The 21,520-nt window shown below is 36.9% G+C and overlaps 1 protein-coding gene across 1 annotated transcript in view; it reads right to left on the bottom strand.

Moving 5' to 3' along the window:
* The window catches only part of SEMA3E (semaphorin 3E), a 145,610-nt gene extending 124,889 nt beyond the window's left edge, over positions 1-20,721 (bottom strand). Inside the window, exon 1 of the mRNA XM_075081515.1 lies at positions 20,242-20,721. Within this exon, the coding sequence (XP_074937616.1) occupies positions 20,242-20,356 (115 nt within the window). The 5' untranslated portion in view covers positions 20,357-20,721. The remainder of the gene's footprint in view (positions 1-20,241) is intronic.
* Positions 20,722-21,520: the final 799 nt, after the last annotated feature.

Genomic DNA, 21,520 nt, shown 5'->3' on the forward strand with positions numbered 1-21,520 from the left:
GTACTCTTATTGAATCAGTTGCAGCTAAAAACCAGGTTGTGCAATCTCCTAAGCAAACTCTTCCAGCACTGATATTGATTTTCTGCTCTGGAGGCCCCACTTTTGGGTGACTGTGTTGGAGATTGCAGGCATTACAATTCCTTTTGGTAAACCAGAATTCAGCTAGTGAACTGAATACGCTGAGCAGGAGAAAAGAACACTGGACAGCATTTTTTAGCTGTGAACATCACGTACTCCCTGAATAAGTGCAGCTACTTATCACTGCAGGCGAACAACAGGACTTCCTGCTGGTGAAATACATATGTTATTTCAATATATAGGGTGAAAAAAATATTGCTCCGTGAGATGCGGACAGATGTGGTTTTTTGGATCTGTAGGAATGATAAACTGTCTAACTGATCCATAGCGAAGTAGAAAACTCTATCCTTGACTTAATTAATAGTCCAGGAAACTGGCTATGCTCCATGGATCTACTCCCTAGGAAGCTGAAACACCAGGGATCTTGGCTTCTCAATTACACATAGTGAACAGCAATTGTTACACTCCGTGCAAGATTTCAGTCTCCCACAGGCTATTCAAAATTGAAGTCTTGAAGAGAAAATTGAAAACATGAGATTTGTTGCTTAAGTCGCAGAGTGGTCTGCATCATCTTTTGAAAGTCTGGATTTACTGACGGGAGAAGGACGAAGTGTTTAATGGCTCTTCCGGTCAGGGTGAACTGCAAAGGTTACTCAGCTAAGATATGCTAACCTTCATATTATAACAGTTCATCTATTTTCCAGACAGTCACATAGGATTAAGGAACCTGCCTTTAGAACTTCAAGTGCTATTAAAATGACAAGGAAGCCTTCTTTAAACACCAAGATATAGTATTGAAATATTGTAGTTAGCTGTACAAGGATTACAAATACTTGGGTCTATGTCTCTTAATATAGTCACAAAATCAATAAGCAATGTATAAAACTACTTACTGGGAAGAACAGGAAACAGCTATCATGCTTTATAAGTATCAAAACAATACATTGCAAAATACAATATTTAATAAAGACATCAAATATTATTCTTAATTATGAAGTCCAAAACACTATAAGAACTAAATAATAAATGACAAGGTATTCAAATCAGGACCTATGTAATATATGGACTTTGTCTTTAAAGCTCATTCACATAAACTGAAAAGTGAGAATTATTTTATTATAAGATTATTTTATATCTGTATTTATTATCATTACATCTTTCAAAAAGAAGCAATATTATTTTATACCAAAATTTATGTTTTCATTTAGCAAGGGTACAGCTTTTGCAAGAGTATATGCAAAAAATTCATGAGATCTACCTTATTGTTGTTCACGATTATTTTCCATAGGTTGAGCTGTGTATTGGTAAGAAGAAAAAATTTACAGATACATAAGCATACACACAATCTGCTTCATCTACATGGCACCTATCCAAGACCAGACTGAAAATTTTCTGCAGCTATTGCTGTTATTTGAAATAATAATAAATAGAACAATAATGTCACTATATTTCAAGTAAAAAGAAATCCACGTCTCCTTATCAAATGTGAGGCAATAATAAAAAAAAAGCTATTTTGAAAAATTGTTTTTATCATGCCAACTTGGCATTTAAGCTTGAGTCAGATTCTCTCAAAGCATAATGCAGTATAATGCAACATAGTACTTCAGTTCAAATATGTTTTCAATGTGTTTATGCGTGCCAGCTTGAGATGACCAACTGTAGATGTGGAAAGGCAATATTGGTTTCCATTCCAGCAGTTCCAAATAGCCATTTTGTCCTAAAATTGCTTACCTCAAACTGTATTCCCTAGTGCTGAACTAGCAATGCAAGAAATTCAGAGTTATTGGCCTCATTTAAGGTGGGATGAATATACAAATGAAACAATATCTGAGGGATTTTTTTGTAATTCTGTATCTTCCTCTAGAATGTTGTTACACTTGCATTTCTGACCCTAGTTATAACTACAAGAGTAAAAACAAGGCACAAGGGAAATAGTAAAGAGATTTAGATAAATTATCTAAATATTTAATATCTCACAATGTTGCTGTTCTTTGTTTTGGTTTTCATTTCAACAATGTAATTGCTTGGGAAGGTTCCATTGTATGAATCTTTCCTAATGACTAGTTTTAAAATAAGTCTGTCAGTTCCTATGTCTTAGCTGTAGGATGTTTGTGATGTTGTAGTGTGTTGGTGATTGTTCTAGAATGTAGGTAAGGAAAACAAAGAGGCTACAGCTTCTAACGCTGAAACAACTGGAAAATGCAACAAGCTTTCAGCCATGAGATCTTTTCCGCAGGTCTCTCAGATGTTACGTTTCCACCTCAAATGTAGGATTGTGATCTCACAGAACGGCAATTAGCATTTTAGTTAGGTTAAGCGTGTCCTACTGAGGAAGATAACTCGTCTGTCCCACTGATTATGGATCTGAAAGATTAGAAAGACGTCCCATTTCTTCAGTGGATATGTCCTCTAACTCTGCAAAATGGTACAGCGTGTAAAAATACAACCAACACAGGTCACGATTAGACTGATATTGATCTATCAGTTTAGAGAAAACTCTTCAGTTGCTGCTGTCTGACTTTCTGCTATGATGACCTGCACCCTACAAAAAATAAGGCAGATGTGGATTCTCACATGAAGATGTGAATGATATATCTATTGTGATTCTGTTTGTAGCATGTGGGCGATGGCACTCTGTATAGGCACAAAGCCTGCTGAGGCAATTTTAAGAAACCATTCCAGAAGAAATGTGTCACAGTGGCAGAGCCTTACCCAATTTCGACACATTAATTTGTACCATTCTGAATCAACTCCAGTGTTTTTTTCAGATGTGTTTGTGTTTGGTGGGTTGTTTGGTTTTTTTATTTCTTTGGAGGTTGGGGGGGTGGGCAGGGCAGGGAATTACTTTGTCCCTTTCCTTTCCTCCTGGCCCTCTGAAATTGTTTTGGAGGATGCTCACAGACTATTTCTTTTCTACTACAGGTGCAACCACGGATCCTAAGCACATGTAACTATAGGGATATAGGGATAGCTAATATGGAAAAGACTGTAGAATCATAAACAACAAGAAACTGGGTGTAGATGCACACAAGAAAAAAAGAAAAGAATAATACTTAGTCATACTATTTTCTGAATCAGTAGAGACTAGTTTGCCTGAATATAATTAGTAACCACCAGGGCCTAGACTCAACTTTACTTCCCAAACAGTATAAATTCATTAGCATACTTCTAATACCTTGAGGAGATTTAGTTAGGTATTAACAGAAAGAAAGAAGTAAAGTTTGAAAGGCTCACACATCTTCACTACACTGTTAATTTGGTCTTTTACTTTGGTTCTCATTCATACAAGAAATGTAAGGTCAAGTTTAGGAGTATAAGCCCAGCTTGGGCTGTGGTATGTGAGATAGTTCTGTCCTGAATTTTCAGTGAGGATGCAGTGAAAACAAAACCAATTAAGCTTCCAAAAAACCAAGTTCCCTCAAATTTTGGAAAAGATCAGAAGAGCCTCAGACAACTGAAGTACTAAAAAGTCAGAGGATGTGTTCACAGAAGTCCCAAAGACATGTTCAGAGGATATGCTGAACTTGAGCTTCAGCATGTAATATATAGCTCAAATCTTGTTCAACTGACCTTAATGCATACAAAAATTAATGCAATTATGGTGTATATGTAAGTAGGGAGGCCTTGTCCTTTCTTGTCCCCTTTTCATATAGAATATTTTTCTATAATTAACTGGTCATCAGCTGAAAGACAAGTTACTCTTGAAATTACATAGACTACAATGCATGATTTGTCAGATATTTCTGAATTTATTATGCACTGATTTTTATAACTCAGAGCAAATCCTACATATTCTTCTATCATCAGTCATCATTATAAAATCCTTATCCAAAGGAGTGTATGCTTTTAACACAGAAACAGACACAAAAGGGTACTCAATTCAATTGGGAAAACAAAAACATGTCACTTATTCAGTAGTTATGAATTATCTATTGTTCTCTTTGATTATGTCACTCTCTTTCCAGTTTATCCAAGGAGAGAAAAAACCCTTTCATCTGCTATAAAACTCTACATAACTGGAACAGTACATCAGAAATATAGTTTATTAATTTAGCCATATAAATTTTACCTGGAAATTTATTGCAGATTGAGAGCTTCTATTTATCTTAGATCAAACGTTTAATCATTTTAACTAAGAATTTAGTTAGTGTTTGTCCATGCCTCAGAGTTAACACACAACTTACTGCTATGGGAATTCTTTAGAGTTTTTTCGGGTTGCAGTGGAATTTTAAAGGAGCAAATAAAAAAATAAAGCTCATCTCTGAAAAAAGTCCACAGCTTTGGGAGCAAAAAGTTAGGCAATTCCATTACCAACAAACAGGTTCTATCCTCAGATTAAATGTTTTAAATAATACATAATTTGTCAGAAAATTTGTAGGGGTTTCTCCTTATCTAACTAGGTTAATAGTGTTATAACTATTGTTGGTCTAATTAGATGCACAGTTAGAGTTATTGATATCTTCTGCAGCTGGCTGGCAATTTGATGTCTCTGTTCTCATTGCCATTGACAAATCTTAACAATTAATGTCATGAAAATTTGTGATGGGATATATGGGTCATGCAGTCCAGCTCCAGCCAACTAAAAATAAACCTAAAACAAGTGCATGGTTTAGGAGAACTCACAGGAGTTACTAATATTCCAGATATCAGTACAGGCTACAGAGCACAACACAGTTTCCAATTCCTTATAACAATCTGAACACCACAGACAAAGTTGCAAATAAAAAGTGCCAAAGGAAGGTTGTTCAAGCGTATTGCCAATGAGTCTCTTAGGAGGACTTTGTTAAATTAAAGTTATAGCTGATCTGAAGCAGTGCCAGCATCATGAAGGAAGAGGTGAGAATTGAGGGAGAGAGGAATGTTTACTTTGATACCAAATCTGGTCATCAGTTTAATCCTGATTATGTCAGAAGGACATAATAAACAGGTACTTGATAATTTCATACCAAGAGGAGCATGAAGCCTGCCTCTAGTTGTTGCCATTCTCCAGTACTTCAAGGATGGATAGAAGGATGGAAGGAAGGACGGAAGGAAGGACGGAAGGCAAAAACTTAAAACTTGAGTCCAAATTATCGCTCAAGAGAAAAAAAAAAAACTTTTCTCACCTGCAGAAATTAATCTAGGGCGTGAAGCATGGGATTAGGATCATATAGACATGGTTGAAACAAGGGGTTGCCCTGTGTCTTTTCAAACACTACAAAATACAGAATGATAGAATCATAGAATCAGTTAGGTTGGAAAAGACCCTAAAGGTCATCAAGTCCAACCATTAACCTAATACTACCAAGTCCACCACTAAACCATATCCTCAAGCACCACGTCTACCCTTCTTTTAAATACCTCCAGGGATGGAGACTCCACCACCTCCATGGGCAGCCTGTTCCAATGCCTGACTACCCTTTCGGTGAAGAAATTTTTCCTAATATCCAACCTAAACTTCTGCTGGTGCAGCTTGAGGCCATTTGCTCTCGTCCTATCGCTTGTTACTAGGGAGAAGAGACAGACCCGTGCCTTGCTACAACCCTCTTTCAGGTAGTTGTAGAGAGCTATAAGGTCTCCCCTCAGCCTCCTCTTCTCCACACTAAACAACTCCAGCTCCCTCAGCTGCTCCTCATAAGACTTGTTCTCCAGACCCTTCACCAGCTTTGTTGCCCTTCTCTGGACACGCCCCAGCACCTCAGTGTCTTTCTTGTAGTGAGGGGCCCAAAACTGAACACAGTACTCGAGGTGCGGCCTCACCAGTGCCGAGTACAGGGGCACGATCACTGCCCTGCTCCTGCTGGCCACACTGTTCCTGATACAAGCCAGGATGCTGTTGGCCTTCTTGGCCACCCGGGCACACTGCCGGCTCATGTTCAGCCGGCCATTGACCAAAAACCCCAGTTCCTTTTCCACCAGGCAGCTTTCCAGACACTCTTCCCCAAGCCTATAGTGTTGCATACATATCAAAACATAAGCTGTGCAAGGGCTAATAATCAGAACTATAATTACTTATTTCCACTATTTCTACTGTTTTGTTACACAAACATTTTTCTAAACCAATCAAGCTCTATTTAAGAACAACTTAATTACCTTTTGTAATCTTTCTTAAAAATCTTTACAGGGAGACAAAAGATTTAAAACTGTGCAGAATGAAAAGGTCTTCTAATACTGATAGATTTTGCCAATCAGGCTACCAGGAACATTGATATGGTACTGGTTCAGTGCTGTGCTTCAGTCATCATGTTGTCAACATCCAATATCTTACAATAACAAAACAACTCATTTTTTTAAACCTGTTCCTTATCTAGACTTTAAATAAAAATTACCCTAAACAAAAAGTGATAGTTTCTAGAAGCTTTAAGCATAAGCAATTAAAATAAAATTCATTGAACTGATTTCTTTTGCACTAAATTGGTTTAGTAAGTCAAAGTAAATCCTTTACCTTGAGTTGAAAGTTTATTGGGTGTTTTCTGTATTCTTAAATTCATAAAGTAGAAGGAAGGTGCACTTAAGAAAACCAGAAAGGACAGGAACTCCTCTTTTTAAAAATTTAGAATTTTTTCTTAATCCAGACCCCCCCAAAATTGACTGCTGTAGTCTGCAAACAAGAACCTGTATATAGTAACTACAACTGTTGAAACAAAGTAAATATATTCTAAAGTATGAAGAATGTATTTAATTCTTAAACTGACATCTGTAGATAACACAGAGAGTACCGTAAAGATGTGGTACTACTTATACTGGAGAGAATGTTAATGACATGGTCTTGGTTGAGATCAATGAGGCCACACAAAAGAATAATATTACATTAGAAAATATCTTGGACATCCCTTTCGTAAACTGATTATCCAGCATAATAAAGAAAACATTTAAGGAAGTTTTATTTTGCATGTTAAATGATTCTTTTTTGAAATGGCTTGTTTGGAACGTATCAAAGGAAATGTTAGTAAAAAATTGAGAAGGTAGTTATACTTTAGATATTAAATAATAGTGACCACATCAGAATTAAATTTGGCTCTCTTAGAGGAGGAATAATATTTAAAAAGAACAAAAAAAGGAGAAAAAATAACCTTATGATATGAAACTTCAGAAGAGATTTAAAGCCAAAAGCAAAACATATTACAAAAATAAAAGAAAGGACCAAAATAATGTAAAGTTAATTTAAATCCTTGTATTACTAGCTGGAAGTTACATAAACACATGATACCAATCATACATATTTCTGGACCTTGAAGAGTCAGGAAAATGAATTTTAAAAACCCCACAAACAAAGCAGCAAGTGTCTTACACGGTTTCTCATGCATCGAGCAGACACCACTTTTAAAAAAGAATCCAGGAATACTGTTGAAGGTTATACATGAGGAAGACAGTTGTTACAAGGGAGACTTTAATGTCTGCGATATCATTGTGTGTGTTGCCATAGGAAAACATTAGGGATGAGGAAAGGTGAGTATGACTTTGGAATGATTAAGTGATTCACTAAGAAGTGGAGATACTAAAAAAGCTAGTGATAAAGAGAAGATCTCAGACTATTGCAGTAGGGAAAAGAACAGATAAAGCCCTAGGGACATCAGATACAAGCACAGAGGAGACTAGAATATATTTCTTTCACTTTTCATGTTTATTTTCTGCTTTAATGGTTGCTCCTATTGAGGCATCTCCTTGTTAATATTTCTTATTGTCAGTGTCTTGCTGCTCAAAGATATTTCAGTTTCACTAGGCAAAACAACAGGTAGTTGGAAGGAAGTTTTATTCTCACATTTAGGTTAGATAATTCTACTGGGAAAAAATTTTGGGGATTTAGCAGGACTTAAATACTTGAGGATCCCAGGAGCTTTTTGACAGACTTTCATGAAACTTCAATGTGAATTCAGATTTCTCAAATTTAACAGATTATTAACACATTATTGGTCATCCAATCTGCCCAACAGAAAAACTCTAAATGAAAGAAAAGGACTGTAACTCTTTTTTCCCAAAATAAATAATTTAATTACAAAAGGATTTGGCTTTAAAATTACACAGAGGCTTGTTTTATGGGTTCTATAGCTATAAGCATCACATCAGATCTCTGGAGTTCACCATCTAAGATAGCTACCAGCAGCAGTGAGGTCTTTATAGAGGTTTTCACCAGGTGTTAAGTCTTTACAAGGGTAAAAATCAGTAACTGCTTGGATTAAGAACTAATCGGTTAGAAACAAGTATCATCAATCAAAAATGTTAAGGCCAAACTGAAGGCTTTCTTATCCAGTTATGCAGTCTGCTCTTGGGATCTACCTCCACCCTTTAGTGTTCTCAGATGCATTTATAAATGTCTGTAAACAGTCCTGTAGTGACTAAGTAGTATCAGCGTTATTACAAACCCTGTGAAAGCAACTGCAGAACACCATGATGAACAGAAACACATTATCACCCTGTGCTACTGTACTGCAGTTACAACCATAAGTACGACACTCAGGTGGATGCACTAATAGCTAACCTCTGCCATCAAAATTACACATCTGGCCAGAGTAGACCTTACAGACTGAAGGACCAAACGCTTATAAAGCAAAGTCACTAAGACAGAGTTTGCACAGAAATTCACATCTGTAGAAATGTACCGCTGTGTTGTGAACAGTTAAGCACAGAAGCCAAACCACGCCAACAAGGTTGTAGCAGGGCTGCAGTCATGGATACAATGTATGACTAAATCAGAAAAACCCTGAAGCACCTTTTCGTCATAGATTAGAAATCTACTTTCTTCGTGTTAATTTATAGTTTACACCATTTAAAATATAAGACATGTTAAGACATGACAACTTTAATTCTCAGGTATTCCCCATGGGTCCTGCAACACTCCCAGGCAATAGTATCAGATATCAGTACGTGTCAATATGTCTGTTACCTTTCAAAAATTCCAAGGTAAAGCATTTCTATGCTGCTATCAAATTCACAGCACACTTCAGGAGCTGTTTCACAAGAATGTATAAACATTAGTTATTATTATTTTCAAATCTCCATGCTATAAGTTTTTTGGTTTGTTTTACTTTTAAATTAAGAGTACAAGGACTTTTCAACAGCCCAGAGATCTAATTTTACAGCTCAAGGGTTTTAGTGCTATATTACTTTAAAGCAGTAAATGTGAAGCCACAAAAAAAAAAATCTAATCCATTAAGCTGATATTATGAAGTAATTTGCTGCATTTTCTAATAAAGGGTTTATTCCATGTCAAGAAAATTACAGAGACCACATATAGCACTTGTAACATCTATTTCACAATTCTAAACGACAAGTACCCACACACATTACAGTGCTTTATAAAATCCTCAAAGAAGCATTCTCTGAAAATACCATTTTCCTTATAACAAAGGAGCATGACAAGTTGTAAGTCTCAAGCCTTTTTGTAAGTGTTTTAACCAAAGAATAAATGGGAAAGTGAAATTATACAAATAAATCAAATTTGTCAGGGTTTCATGTTGTTTTGTAATGCCTGGCATTCAGGCAAAATAGAACAACTTTTGTCATGATTGGTTTTAATCAATCATGGTACAGGGATGGCCACAAAGAATCTGTGCCTTAGACTTTGATCTTGCAAACAAAACCCAACTTAACTTTTAATCAATGGAGTAATTTGTCTGATTAACGGTACACACGATCAAGTATCTATAGAATCAAAGTTTTAGGGTATGGTCTATAAGACCACTTTGTGTGCAGCGGAAATAACTTAAACAGCTTGTATATAACCTCTATTTATTACTGCTTCTCGGCCAGAGAGTAGCTGAGCTCTGGCAGGCAGCTGTGAGAGGCTCACCTATTTCAGTATGATGGCGCATTAGTTTAATTTAAACTGTTCTGAAAGCTGCTTAACCTAAGTCAGTCTATCACGCTTCACCTAAATCAGCATATTGTTCTTAAACAAAGTCAGCATATTGTGGAGTGAGGCAGATGCGGAACACATCTGAGTCATTACTGTGGTCCAGAGGTAGCTGTGCCCAGCAGCTATGGTAGCCACTTATATTGCTGAAGTCACTGGTCAAGTGGCTACACCTTCATCCTCATCTTCCAGATCATTATTAGATCAAAGACACACTACTTAATAACAAGGCAATAGCGCTGCAGCTTGTAAACTCTGCAGTAAGTCATTCTCATTTAAAGGATTTTATCCTAGACCTATCATCAGACATTCATTCCAAATCCATCTCACCTACTTTTATCTGAGTGTAAGCTAGGCCTCCGGTTTAAGCTGACCATTGTTCTCCTTCTATACTTAGGAGAGACAGAAATACACTTCCAGGCTAAGTGCAACAACCAAATGGATCACTGTTTTCAGAAAGTAAAGGCAGGAACACGGAATATCCTGTCAATTCTTTAGTCACAGAATTTTGTGGGAGGATTACTATTGTCCTTAGTAACAGTGAAACAAGGCCTCTGTTCTATTTTTGTATTAAACATGTCATATTTAGCATAGAATTTAAGGACAGTGTGCTGCATTCAAAGCTGTTGCTGGAGAGCTACTCTACTGTAACTGTTTATTTTATCTTCTAAATGTGAAGCATTTTATTTCTAAGAATTAAAGTATTTTAGAAATTATATAACCATTGCAGTGTTTGAATGTTGACCCACAGAAGACTCAGTCACTCAACAAGGAGTACTATGGAATCAGTAAAGAGCTTGGGACTGTTTACAGCCTGGTTCTGAGCTATAATAAATGCTCAAACCTGCTGAATACTTTAACACCTCCTCAATAGTGTGTTTAGAAATGACTACTATCCCAGATGCTTGTGTAACCCGAAAATATGCAGAAGGACATGGCCATGCCTAAGATAAGCAGAGATGAAAAAAGAATGACTTACTGCATGTAAACACAGGCACATAAAGACAAGACATTTTTTCAGTAACAACATTAATAAGAAAAAGATCTCTAAGCCAGCTTACGTCTTTCTGGGCTCCCAGACAACACATATTTTCAAGCTTTGCATCATAGCATTCTCAATCAACTGAGATGAAATATTTAGTACCTAAAGGAATTGGTTTACTTTCCTTTACTCTTGGCTTTTACCACACACCCACGGGAAAGCACTTAGCTTAATCATAAATAAGGAGTTGCAGGAGCTCATGGAATTGAGCAACACTTGCTAACCTTTAGCTTTCTGGCTGAAAAATGACCTTCAGTGATGACCCCAGTGAATAGTGCTATCTGCAATAATTCCCTCACATCAAGCAACCTATTATTTTACTATTATTAAGTTTTAGTAACACTGCTGGGAGAAACCATCTGTTAAAAGAGAAACAAGGTACTGACCCTTAGGTATTTGGGGACTGTTGTTTTCTGCAATCAGTTTAAGGCACTTTTCATTCATTTTGTACAATTTCCTTTCACCAGAGTCAGAAAGATCAGAATAAGAAAAGGCCAACATCCCTGTGATGTTTATTGCACATCAGCAAATAAAAGATATATTTACAGCTGCATTCACCATTTTACTAGGCCTATTAAACAAATGTGTTGTAAGACAAAGCCTATAAGGCAAACTTAGCAACAGTAAAAAGCCCATTGTTTGACTCCCCACAGAAGCTTCAATTGCTTCACAGTATGAAGTCAGGAATCCTTTAGATAAAAATAAACACAGAAGAAGTAAAGCATAGATACATTAAGGATGTTAAGAGAAGTGAAGTCTTCTTTCACTGAATGCCTGTCTTCCAAGCACCGATTCCTTGATTTAGGGAATTATTTTGCAAATAGTTTGCAAAAAAAAACCCATCGTCATACTAGAGAGAACCTTTAAAATGTGTATGTAAATATATTTTGGGGGATTTAAAGAAATGGAAACAGAATAAACATTACAGGCTGCACTGAATGAGCAAATTTCCTAAAACCTGAAATTCTCCAGTATTGATGAAGTAGAAATTTTAGCAACATGATTTTACAAGGATCATAAATGTCTTTTTTTTCTTAGCTGTTGCTGCCAAATCACAGTCTGAAAAGGGCTATATATTGCCTGTCAACAATTTTGTATAAATAATGAACATCCTCTGTTCATGCCAAAGGGATATGAGAAGTCATCAGTGATATATTTTTTCTTCCTCCTCATTTTGGCTAACAGGCTTTGTTTGGTTGAGTTTGGTTTTCCTGGTTTTTTTTCATGAATGAAATTTTTGGGTTTTTATTTCTTCTGTATTTTGACATTTAATATTCATAGTGATCCTTTGGAAGATATTGTAACAGATCACACAAAGCACAGAAATCACATCTGCCATACAACCTTCTTTGACTGGAAAGATATCCTTCACAACTAGGTTTCTGATATGAAAGCTCGTATCAAGCAAATTCAACTAAGAACAGCAACGCAATTTTAGAAGCTAGATGCTGCGTGCCTATGGCAAATTAGTCTTTGCCATTAGACTGTTACAGGGTTTCCTCTGTGTTGACTTTTTAACCTGCAGAAGCATTGAAAAATCAGTTTTTAATCCGTTCCTTGATACTGGAGATCTAAGTACCAGGAACCAACCAGTAACAGGCATGTGAGTTACAGAAAGTGTTATGGCACCAAATTTCCCTATGGAAGGCAAAGAGACAACACAGCAGAGAATATTGCTGTTTCCTGGTAAACTTCATTGATTTTGTTCTGTGAAGTGCATGAGGCAAACGGACGGCACTTCCACCAGGCAAATGAAGTTTCAGTCTGAAACACTGCACTGCATTCAAGGACAGATCTTAGGTCATTATATGAAACTGAAAGACTCTCATTGACTTTTAGCAAGACTTGAGCAGATTCTGATTGACCAAAGAGGTAATAAAGCATACAAAGTACTATATTGAGACAGGGTAGAAAGACATGACATAAACAATTATCAATTATCTGTTTTCACCTGAGACTAATAAAAAGTAATTTAAAGATGAGGTTCAACTTTTATTCCATAAAAATTATTTTTCAGCTACATGAGTGATCCAAGTTTTGCAGCTATTGGCTACACACACAGTCTGTGTGTCATGCCAGGGCCAGGATGTTTGGCAGGCATCTCTTTGTTGACATCTTTGTGGTTACAGACCTCCTGTACATACTTGCACCGAAAAAGTAAAAGACATCTTTGACATGCCATTATATTCCAGAGATCCTGGAAATTACAGGTAAAATAAGAACGAGAGTAGACTAGAAGAGAAACAAAGATTCATCACTAAGATGATCTATTCACCTAGAGCATTGCAGCTAAAGAGTGTATCCAGGCGCCTGATGGTAAAGTGCTGCAATTTACAAATCCTCTGAAAAGGTCTAGCATCAAGAAATGTCACAGAGAAACCCTGAGGAAAAACAAAGAAACCCTTCCTTGTGTTTGTAATATTGTTTCTTAAAAATATATTATTATTGATAATAATAATAAACAACCACCTAACTTAAAACACTTTTGCTTGGGTGACTTTTATAGGCATGAAAATCATCACAGGGTAAGAAAAAACTGAATACATGATACATTCCTGCTTTACACTGTTTTAAAAGGGAAAAAAAAGGTCTTTAGACTGCTCTAAAACAGTTTGCCAACGGGATACAGCATAAGTGAAAGCATATCAATTTATAGCTTCATCAAAACTAACAGAAGATGCTTAGAGAAGAAACACAGTGAAGTCAGCCTTCAATTGAATTCATTAACAAGGTGAAATCTCTATTCCAAAACACGGCCTTGTAGCCTGGGGGTGATCAGGAGAAATAAGATAAAGGGAAAAAGGAATTTGCCAATGTGAGATGATAAAAGCAGGGAAACAATAGGTTGGTAACACTTGATTTTGAAACTATGCTCTGAGAGAATCATGATGGGTTTATTTGTTTTAATGTATGTGGTAAACTCATTCAGTTCCTGAGACTGAATCTTGGCGATGGCAATTTACATTTTTCATCACTTTAAAGATGGCGTTTATTTTAAAAACTTCTCAAATACTGTTTTTTTCAAAGTTATTTATATCCTTTCTTTACAGGAGTTTGGAATTATAACTGAACTACACTACAGATTTTTTATAATGCAATATTTTCGTTCTTTTTCTCTTTTAACATTTTCTTTCATGTTTAGTCATGAATCCTTAACTGGTTATTTTAATGCCAAACATTAACTAACCAACACAAAACATTTTATAGTATATTCAATTTAAGAGAGCTTTTTTCTGTAAAACAGAGATTATTATCTTTATCCCTGCAGGCTATGAATTTCTTTAAGAAATGAAGATTTTTCTCATTAATGCTGTCTGCATGCTATAACTTCATCATATTTGCCTGGTTACATGAAGAAAACCAGGATGGCAGTTTTAATATTTACTATTCCCTTTGCACAATTTTAGAATATTTATTGACCAAAAGTTTCTCGAAAGGCCTGAAACAGATGCTCACCCTTGCACAGCATCCTGTAAATCATACAAACAGCATTAATCCTGTTTTCATTTAAGAAAAATATAACACTTGCTTTCAGTGAAATAATGATGAGTACAAGATCTGATGAAAAGTTTAAAATAGCAGATGGTGTTATCACTTTGAAAGCAGGGCGGTAGTGGCATAGAAGCAGCAACATGCAGGATATTCTGGTCTTGCACCTTCAGATGGTACTTAGTTCTTTAAAGCAAAAGCAGGAAAGTGATTGATGTTACGCAGCAAACAGTCTGCTTCTTGCATCCTCGGTGGTGGTGCTTATTGCTTCAGAGTTCTGCTACAGCAATACTTACAGAAGCCTTTGTCAACAAAATGCAGTTTTGAAAAGAACTAGCATGGATTCTCTGCCAAAAAATTCCTGTCCTGGTGAGCGAGTCCCTCTAGGATTACTGGGAAACACTCCTGAACTTGCTGCCAGTCACCTCTTGTGATATGGATGAATAATAAACCTAAAGGTTGTCCTAATTGTTGGTAAAGAGTCAGTTGTCTGTCCAGTGGGAGAAGGGATGCAAAAGGTCTCCTGTCTACCCCACAGGTGGCCCAGAGGTATCTGTGTATCTTTCCTGAAGACATTTCTAAGCTGACATTGAGTTCTGTATGGCCTTACATGTTTTTTCACACACACATAATTCTGGTTATCAGCCCTTATACCCAAACACATTTAGACCTGGAGCCATAATATAGAATAATACAGGTCTTTAGTTCCTAAACCCTTGGCATTATACTGCTCTTTAATTCACTGTAAGAAAAATCCAGACTTCAATCTGTTATATATATGCACATATTTTATAGATACATACATACATATAGGTTGGACTAGATGATCCCTGAGGTCTCTTCCAACCTGTGATTCTGTGACTTCTCTGGACTATATGTAAGCATAGACCACAAGCTAAATCAAGGTGTTTTATATCTAGCATTAATTAACATCTTTCTTAAATTTGAATTTGCCTTGGTAGGAAAACTATCCTTTCCTAGTCATTCAAATCCAAAATTTTATTACATTGAAAGCTGTTAAAAATAGAAAACATTTTTGTGCATGAAATTGAATCAGTCATGAGACAGTTATGGGTTATGTGGCTAGTCATTAATTAACCATGATTTATGTGGCCAGGTGATTACTAATTGAAGATACTATACTTGCATTAAATATATCTACCCAGTTCAGAATTCAGAAATGTCTGTATAAAAATTCCCTATATTTTTGTTATTCAATTTAGTCATTAGTCCCTGAGTAAATTTTGCTGCCACCTAGCTAGAGAACAGACATAGTAAGATTTCATAGATAAGCATGATGAACGTTTAGTATGAATTAAAATGAATTCTGAATTACAATTATCAAGAAAGTTCAGTAGGTGTGCTGAAAGCCTGGCTTCTGCAAAAGGCAATGAAACATTTTTTCTGCTTTAACAGACGTCAGCAGCCCTCAGAGATGATTAGCCAGCCTTAACAAACCTGAATTCTTATACATTAAATGTTTTGCATTACACATTCTACTTACTAAAATCTGCATATGGACATGGAGAGCGTCACTTCCTTCTGCAACATTTCAGCTCTCCCTTCCCTAGTTGTCTGCTGCTATTGTTTGAAATATTTATGATTAGAGAATAAATTTTCTAATCCAGATTATTTCCTTCTAAATTTGGCCTGCTCCTTCTGCCTGCTGCAGCTTGACTGTAGTACAGAAAGTAACAAGCAGTTCCCACAGCAGGTAAAAGGGAGATATTTGGATGGATAAGGCAGGCACAACTGCTACTTTACCATACCTTTTCCAAATAAGAACAGCATCCAAAGCACCACTACACAACCTGAGATCAGGTGATGCCAAGATCCCTCAAGTCACTCAAGACCAATGTAAATGGGTAAAACAGAAAAGAGAACCCTGGAGATCTGCAAATCTCTGCATATAACCAACTATACCAGATCCCATTGCAGCAACAAAATAGCATAGACCGCTGTAAGGGCTCAACATCTCATTTTCATACTATGTTACCTTTGTTCTTTACCATATTCACAAACTAGGGAAAAAAAACCACCAGATAGAAATACACTGCAAACCCTGCATAACGCTTGAATTATACAATTACATCCTTCATGGTCTCTTCAGGCTTACATGCTTCTAGTGTAGCTCTGTTAGGCTTATATAAATATATCCCTCCTGTCCTCTGGAAACCCAGTCCATTTCAATCTGTAATGTAAATAGTTTCTTTTTAACATGCAGTGTGTGCTGATTTCACCTTAATTATATATTTCCCATTGCGAGAACTCCAACTGTGGGATACTGGGAAAGAATTTAACCAGCAGCCTATAAAGAATAGGGGCTGAAACTTGGCTTCCATTAACACCTCATTAGTCAGAGCCTGCACTGTATGTAAAATGAGCTAATGATTCTTAAATGCAGTTGTCAACCTGTAACTTTATAATGTAGAAACTTTATTTCTTTGTAATACTGAACGAGTGATAATATATTTTTTTCTCTACAAATCAACACGAAGCTATTGGAGTACATTATTACCCCAAGCAAGACCGTTGCTGGTCATCATCGAACACTGACCTTTAGCGCAACCATACCACTAATATCACAAGTGGTGCTAATTGCAGTGTAAATTTTCTGATGGACAAAAGCTGACAGTCTGAGGACAACACCTTCAAGCCTGGATATAAATATAGTTCCACTTACTAGAGGTGAAGTTAGAACCATAAAATGACTGTTATGTGGTTGGAGGATTAATTCTAACCCTATATAAAAGAATGGCACAATTCTCATGTTTGAGTCTACTGTGAACAAAGACCATCCTCTACCTTACCAAAAATCACCATTATAGTTGGCATTAATTTGACAGGTTTAACAGTAGTTCAAGAATGCAGGACTTTCATTAACCCCCACTGAAGCTGAGTAAATGAGCACAGAGTCAAACGGGTTGCAAAATATATCCCTTAATTGGCAAGGGGATTATGGTATTCCTATCCATCAGGTGACCCCTCTGCACAAGGGTTAGGACCTGATCTTGTTGCAGTGGCGTTGGAGACATGTGTGCACTGCAGGTGAAGCCTGGGTTGCTCTGAGAGCAAAAAGTTCTCATTCACTGTCAGTTCACTGCACTTTCACTGAGCACCACTTCTAAAGAAAAAAAAAGAGGGAGAATTTGTGAATTTACAAAGATCAGAGAGTCTCCTTTTCTAATTTGTCTTCTCCTGACTCTTTAAAATAAGAATAACTAGTTAGTTGTAAATACTTATCCCATAACAAAATAACCTCATCATATTAGTCATAGAGGTTTTTAACTTACCAGTCAGCACTAGCCTATCTTGCAACGGCCTGAATGGAGATTAACCACCATAGCATCCACCCATCCAAAGGGAGGCAGTGAGCAGGCATGCTTACTTTCATGTTTCAGGGTCTTCGCAGGGAAATTTGTAAGTGAATTTACAGCTACTGCACACAGAAAATTTGCACATATGGGCATCCTTTGTACCAACACAGCAACTCACAGGACAGGCAGGAGCAGCTCTGTAGAGAGGGTGCACAGTTGGCTCTTCGTAACTACCCTGTGCCTGGCTGGTACCCACAGCAGCCTCTCTCTGGAGTCAAAGCAATTAAGATGAGGGACCCTCCTGCTGTTCCTGTTTGATTAGTGAATTCAGCAACAACATTTGCTCATTGTCTTCATGGTTGGTTGCTACATTCTTTTGGTTGGGAGAGTTGCAATAGCTGTTCCCAGGGTGCAGGCAGGTATGCCATTTCTAACCTTTGGTTTGGGATCTGTGGTTGTGCACTCACTGACTGCACCACAGCCTGTAAAATCAGTCACATTTCATAAGTGTGAAAAATGCGACAGGGAATTGTACAAGGTGAAATATAAGATGGTGATGTGTGCGTTCATGGTGGAGAGTTTACTTGGGACAGATCTTTCTGCGTCATTGGATTTGAGTGAACTGATATCAGGCAGGGGAGCTTTGGCCCTCTGTGGGAAATGGATGTTTTAAAATCTCCTTGAAAATATCAGAGTTATGATGTGTTATGGCCAAATTACTGGCTCCCTGCTGAAAATGGAAGTAGTATGCAGTGAAATGTACACTGATTCCAACCAGCGGAAAACCAATTACTCCTACAAGTGAGCACAGAAGCAGTTAATAGTTGCAGCACCATAGTGGGGAGCTTGCCAAAACTGGCAGCTAAGCCAGAGTCCTGAAACAAAATAACAGTAGCTATATTTGTCTCATTTACTGTGGTTTCCTCATCTCCCTTACGCCATCACAAGCAAACAAATATCAATAATAATGATAGGCTTAGTAAGTACACCTAGAAATAAATCAGTGTTCAAATGCCCATTTTCAACAGTAAGAGGTGTGAAAGGGTTATATAATCAGCATTTGTCACTCATTCCTACTGTACTCTGAAAAAGTGGTTTACATATTAAAAGGGGTCATATAATTTATTTCATTGAGAGCAATTAATTGTTTACTTACAAGACAGCTTTCCATGACAAATCTTTGTTTCTTTAAAATGTGTTTCATTGCCCTATAAAAGCAAACCCCATTTCTTATAGCTTCCTAGCAAGACATTCTGACCAATTATCCTATTCAGCTTCTCCTTTCTTTATAATTGGTAATTTAGCTTGCTATATAAAACACAATTAAACCCTGTTTAGACTAAAGCTGTCTACACATGGAGCTGTAGCTGATGCTAGTTCTTAAATCTTAGCCATACTTAAAATAGGTATTCTAACACACTTCACGCTGATGCAGCTTAGTTATCACTTTCATAACCACAGAAATGTTCTTGAGTAAATTAACATTTGTTCATTCCCAACTATGTCAGCAAAAAGGCATTTTCTTTTCATCTTTGCATAAGAGATAATATCAAAACATTACTGCATGGCCAATCATCAATTTATCCTGCACAGTTACATTTTTTCACTCCTACCGCAGTATCTGCCTGTCTTATATTTCTAAGTACATAATCTACAAATGTATGTACTGTTGCAGAGGACTGAAATATCATGGTTGTGCACAGGTATTTTTATATATAAACAGGATTAAAACCAAATCGTGGGGAAGAGTTTAAATCACATGCAATCAGGAACTGCAAAAGGAGGTACTCTGAAGGAGCTAAGGACGAATGGTTCAGGCTTCAGGTAAACTGAAACTTAAATAATTTAAAACAAAAAAAAAAAGTTGTAAGTACTCTACATACATATATCAGAAAAAATAACATTTTTTTTTCTTCTTTGGGTAGCTCAGTTAAACTGCAAGCAGACTTACACTGGCAGTTAGTCATTTTAATTATAGTGTGATGACACTTGCTAGTTTAGAGAATGAATCATATGGTTGCACAGGAATTCAGTCTTTTTGCTTTAGCTATATTTGTAGAGAGATAGAATTCTAAAAGTGAAACAGACATTTAATTATTTAAGAGTTACTTGATGCATAAGAGTATATTTATTCAGCAATAATTTCAGGTTATCTTCTCCATTGCTTTCCCTCTTATTAGAGACCAGGCATCCTTCATACAGCATGGAGGTTAAAACAGAATGACAAGCAAATCTAACACACTTTCAGGTAGAAGAATATTTCAGTAGCCTAAAATCATCACTGTAAGTGCTTTAAATCTCCCTGAATTCAGTAAGCTTAATTATGGATGGAGTTTAGTACAAGGAAACTATTCACAAGATTTCTGAACAGGAATATTTTACTCTTTAAAAGGACCATAATTTAACCCAAATGCAATACTTTCAGAGCAGTCAATGAACTTGCATTAGCGTAAAGTCTTTAAAAACCTGACACACTGACCTACCTTTATGTGACAGACGTAACCTTGGCTGCCTCGTATCTGTTGCATGACATCCAGTCGGTAACTCTAGTAACAAGCCATATAGTGCCAGGATTAAAAGGTCCTGGGCAGATGCCATCCTGCCCAAGATCAAATTCTTGCGTTCTTCACTTAACTGCTGCTGTTTGTTTGTTGTTTTGGTGGGGTTTTTGTAAGGCTCCAATTTCCACTTCTACTTTCCCAGTGCAGTTAGATTTCTCTCTTTGGTCAGTTTGTGGGGTATCTCTATGGGAAATTCAACGTTCATCAGAGAAGCACACAGCCTTAGCTAGCCATTTGACAAGCTGTGCAAATGTCATGTAAAAATATTCCCTCCCTAGGACAATTGTTTATAAAGTGCGAGGACATTCCAAGGCGTTACTCTGCAGTGTTGTGTCTTGAGCTCTCTTTAGTAACTCTGCCAGTGGATTCAGGAAGAAGCTGTATTTTCAGTCCCTCCTGCAAGGCAATTCATTCAGAGAGGGAGGGAGGGAGGGAAGAAAAAAAAAGCACCCTCCTCCTTGGTGCTCTTCAGAACTCAGCCCCTTGCTCTGACTTGCCAAACAGCTAGTTTTAATTCACCTTTCACCTTTGCTAATTAAAAACAAGAAGTGCCATTCCCTCCTGGAGTTGCAGGATCCACCCAGCGGGAAAGCCAGGCTGTCAGGCTGCTGTATTTACTGAGAAAGTTCAGGGAGGGTTGAGGCAATGTACAGTACTAGCTGCTTCTAGGAAGCATTTTAATCCACGTGCCGTGCACTGATTCCTCAATTGCTTCGCGGTTTCGCGTTGTAAAGTGCCAGGAGAAGGGTCAGAATTCCTCCCATGCCTCCCTTCCAAAAAGTCATTTCAGCCTTTGTTCCCAGCTCAGTTTTAGATGAGGATTAACCCTTGAATTAACTATTTAACTACATTATCACTTAGAGTCATTAAACAGCATGCTACTAAGTGGATCAGAATAAAAAGATTCCGGTTGTATATCCTTTCTTACTTTAAAGGAAAAGGTTTAGCTTTCATGATCCTTTTTTTTTTTCAGTCTGATGTGGCTTCTTCCCGTTACATCTTATATGTCTGAAAGTCTGGAATCTTAGGTCATCTATACATGTCAGTAAAATTACTTACCTGACTAAATGCTTGTAGGATTGGGCAGTATTAAAAAAAAAAAAAAAAAGGCTGAGCAGAAAGCTGTGGTAACATGATAAACAGCATCAGATTTACAAGTGTCAAGCAGCTACCTCTTATGTTGCAACTAACAAATACCAGA

Source organism: Phalacrocorax aristotelis, chromosome 1 (genome assembly GCF_949628215.1).
Source record: "Phalacrocorax aristotelis chromosome 1, bGulAri2.1, whole genome shotgun sequence".
In the NCBI taxonomy this organism is placed as follows: Eukaryota; Metazoa; Chordata; class Aves; order Suliformes; family Phalacrocoracidae; genus Phalacrocorax; species Phalacrocorax aristotelis.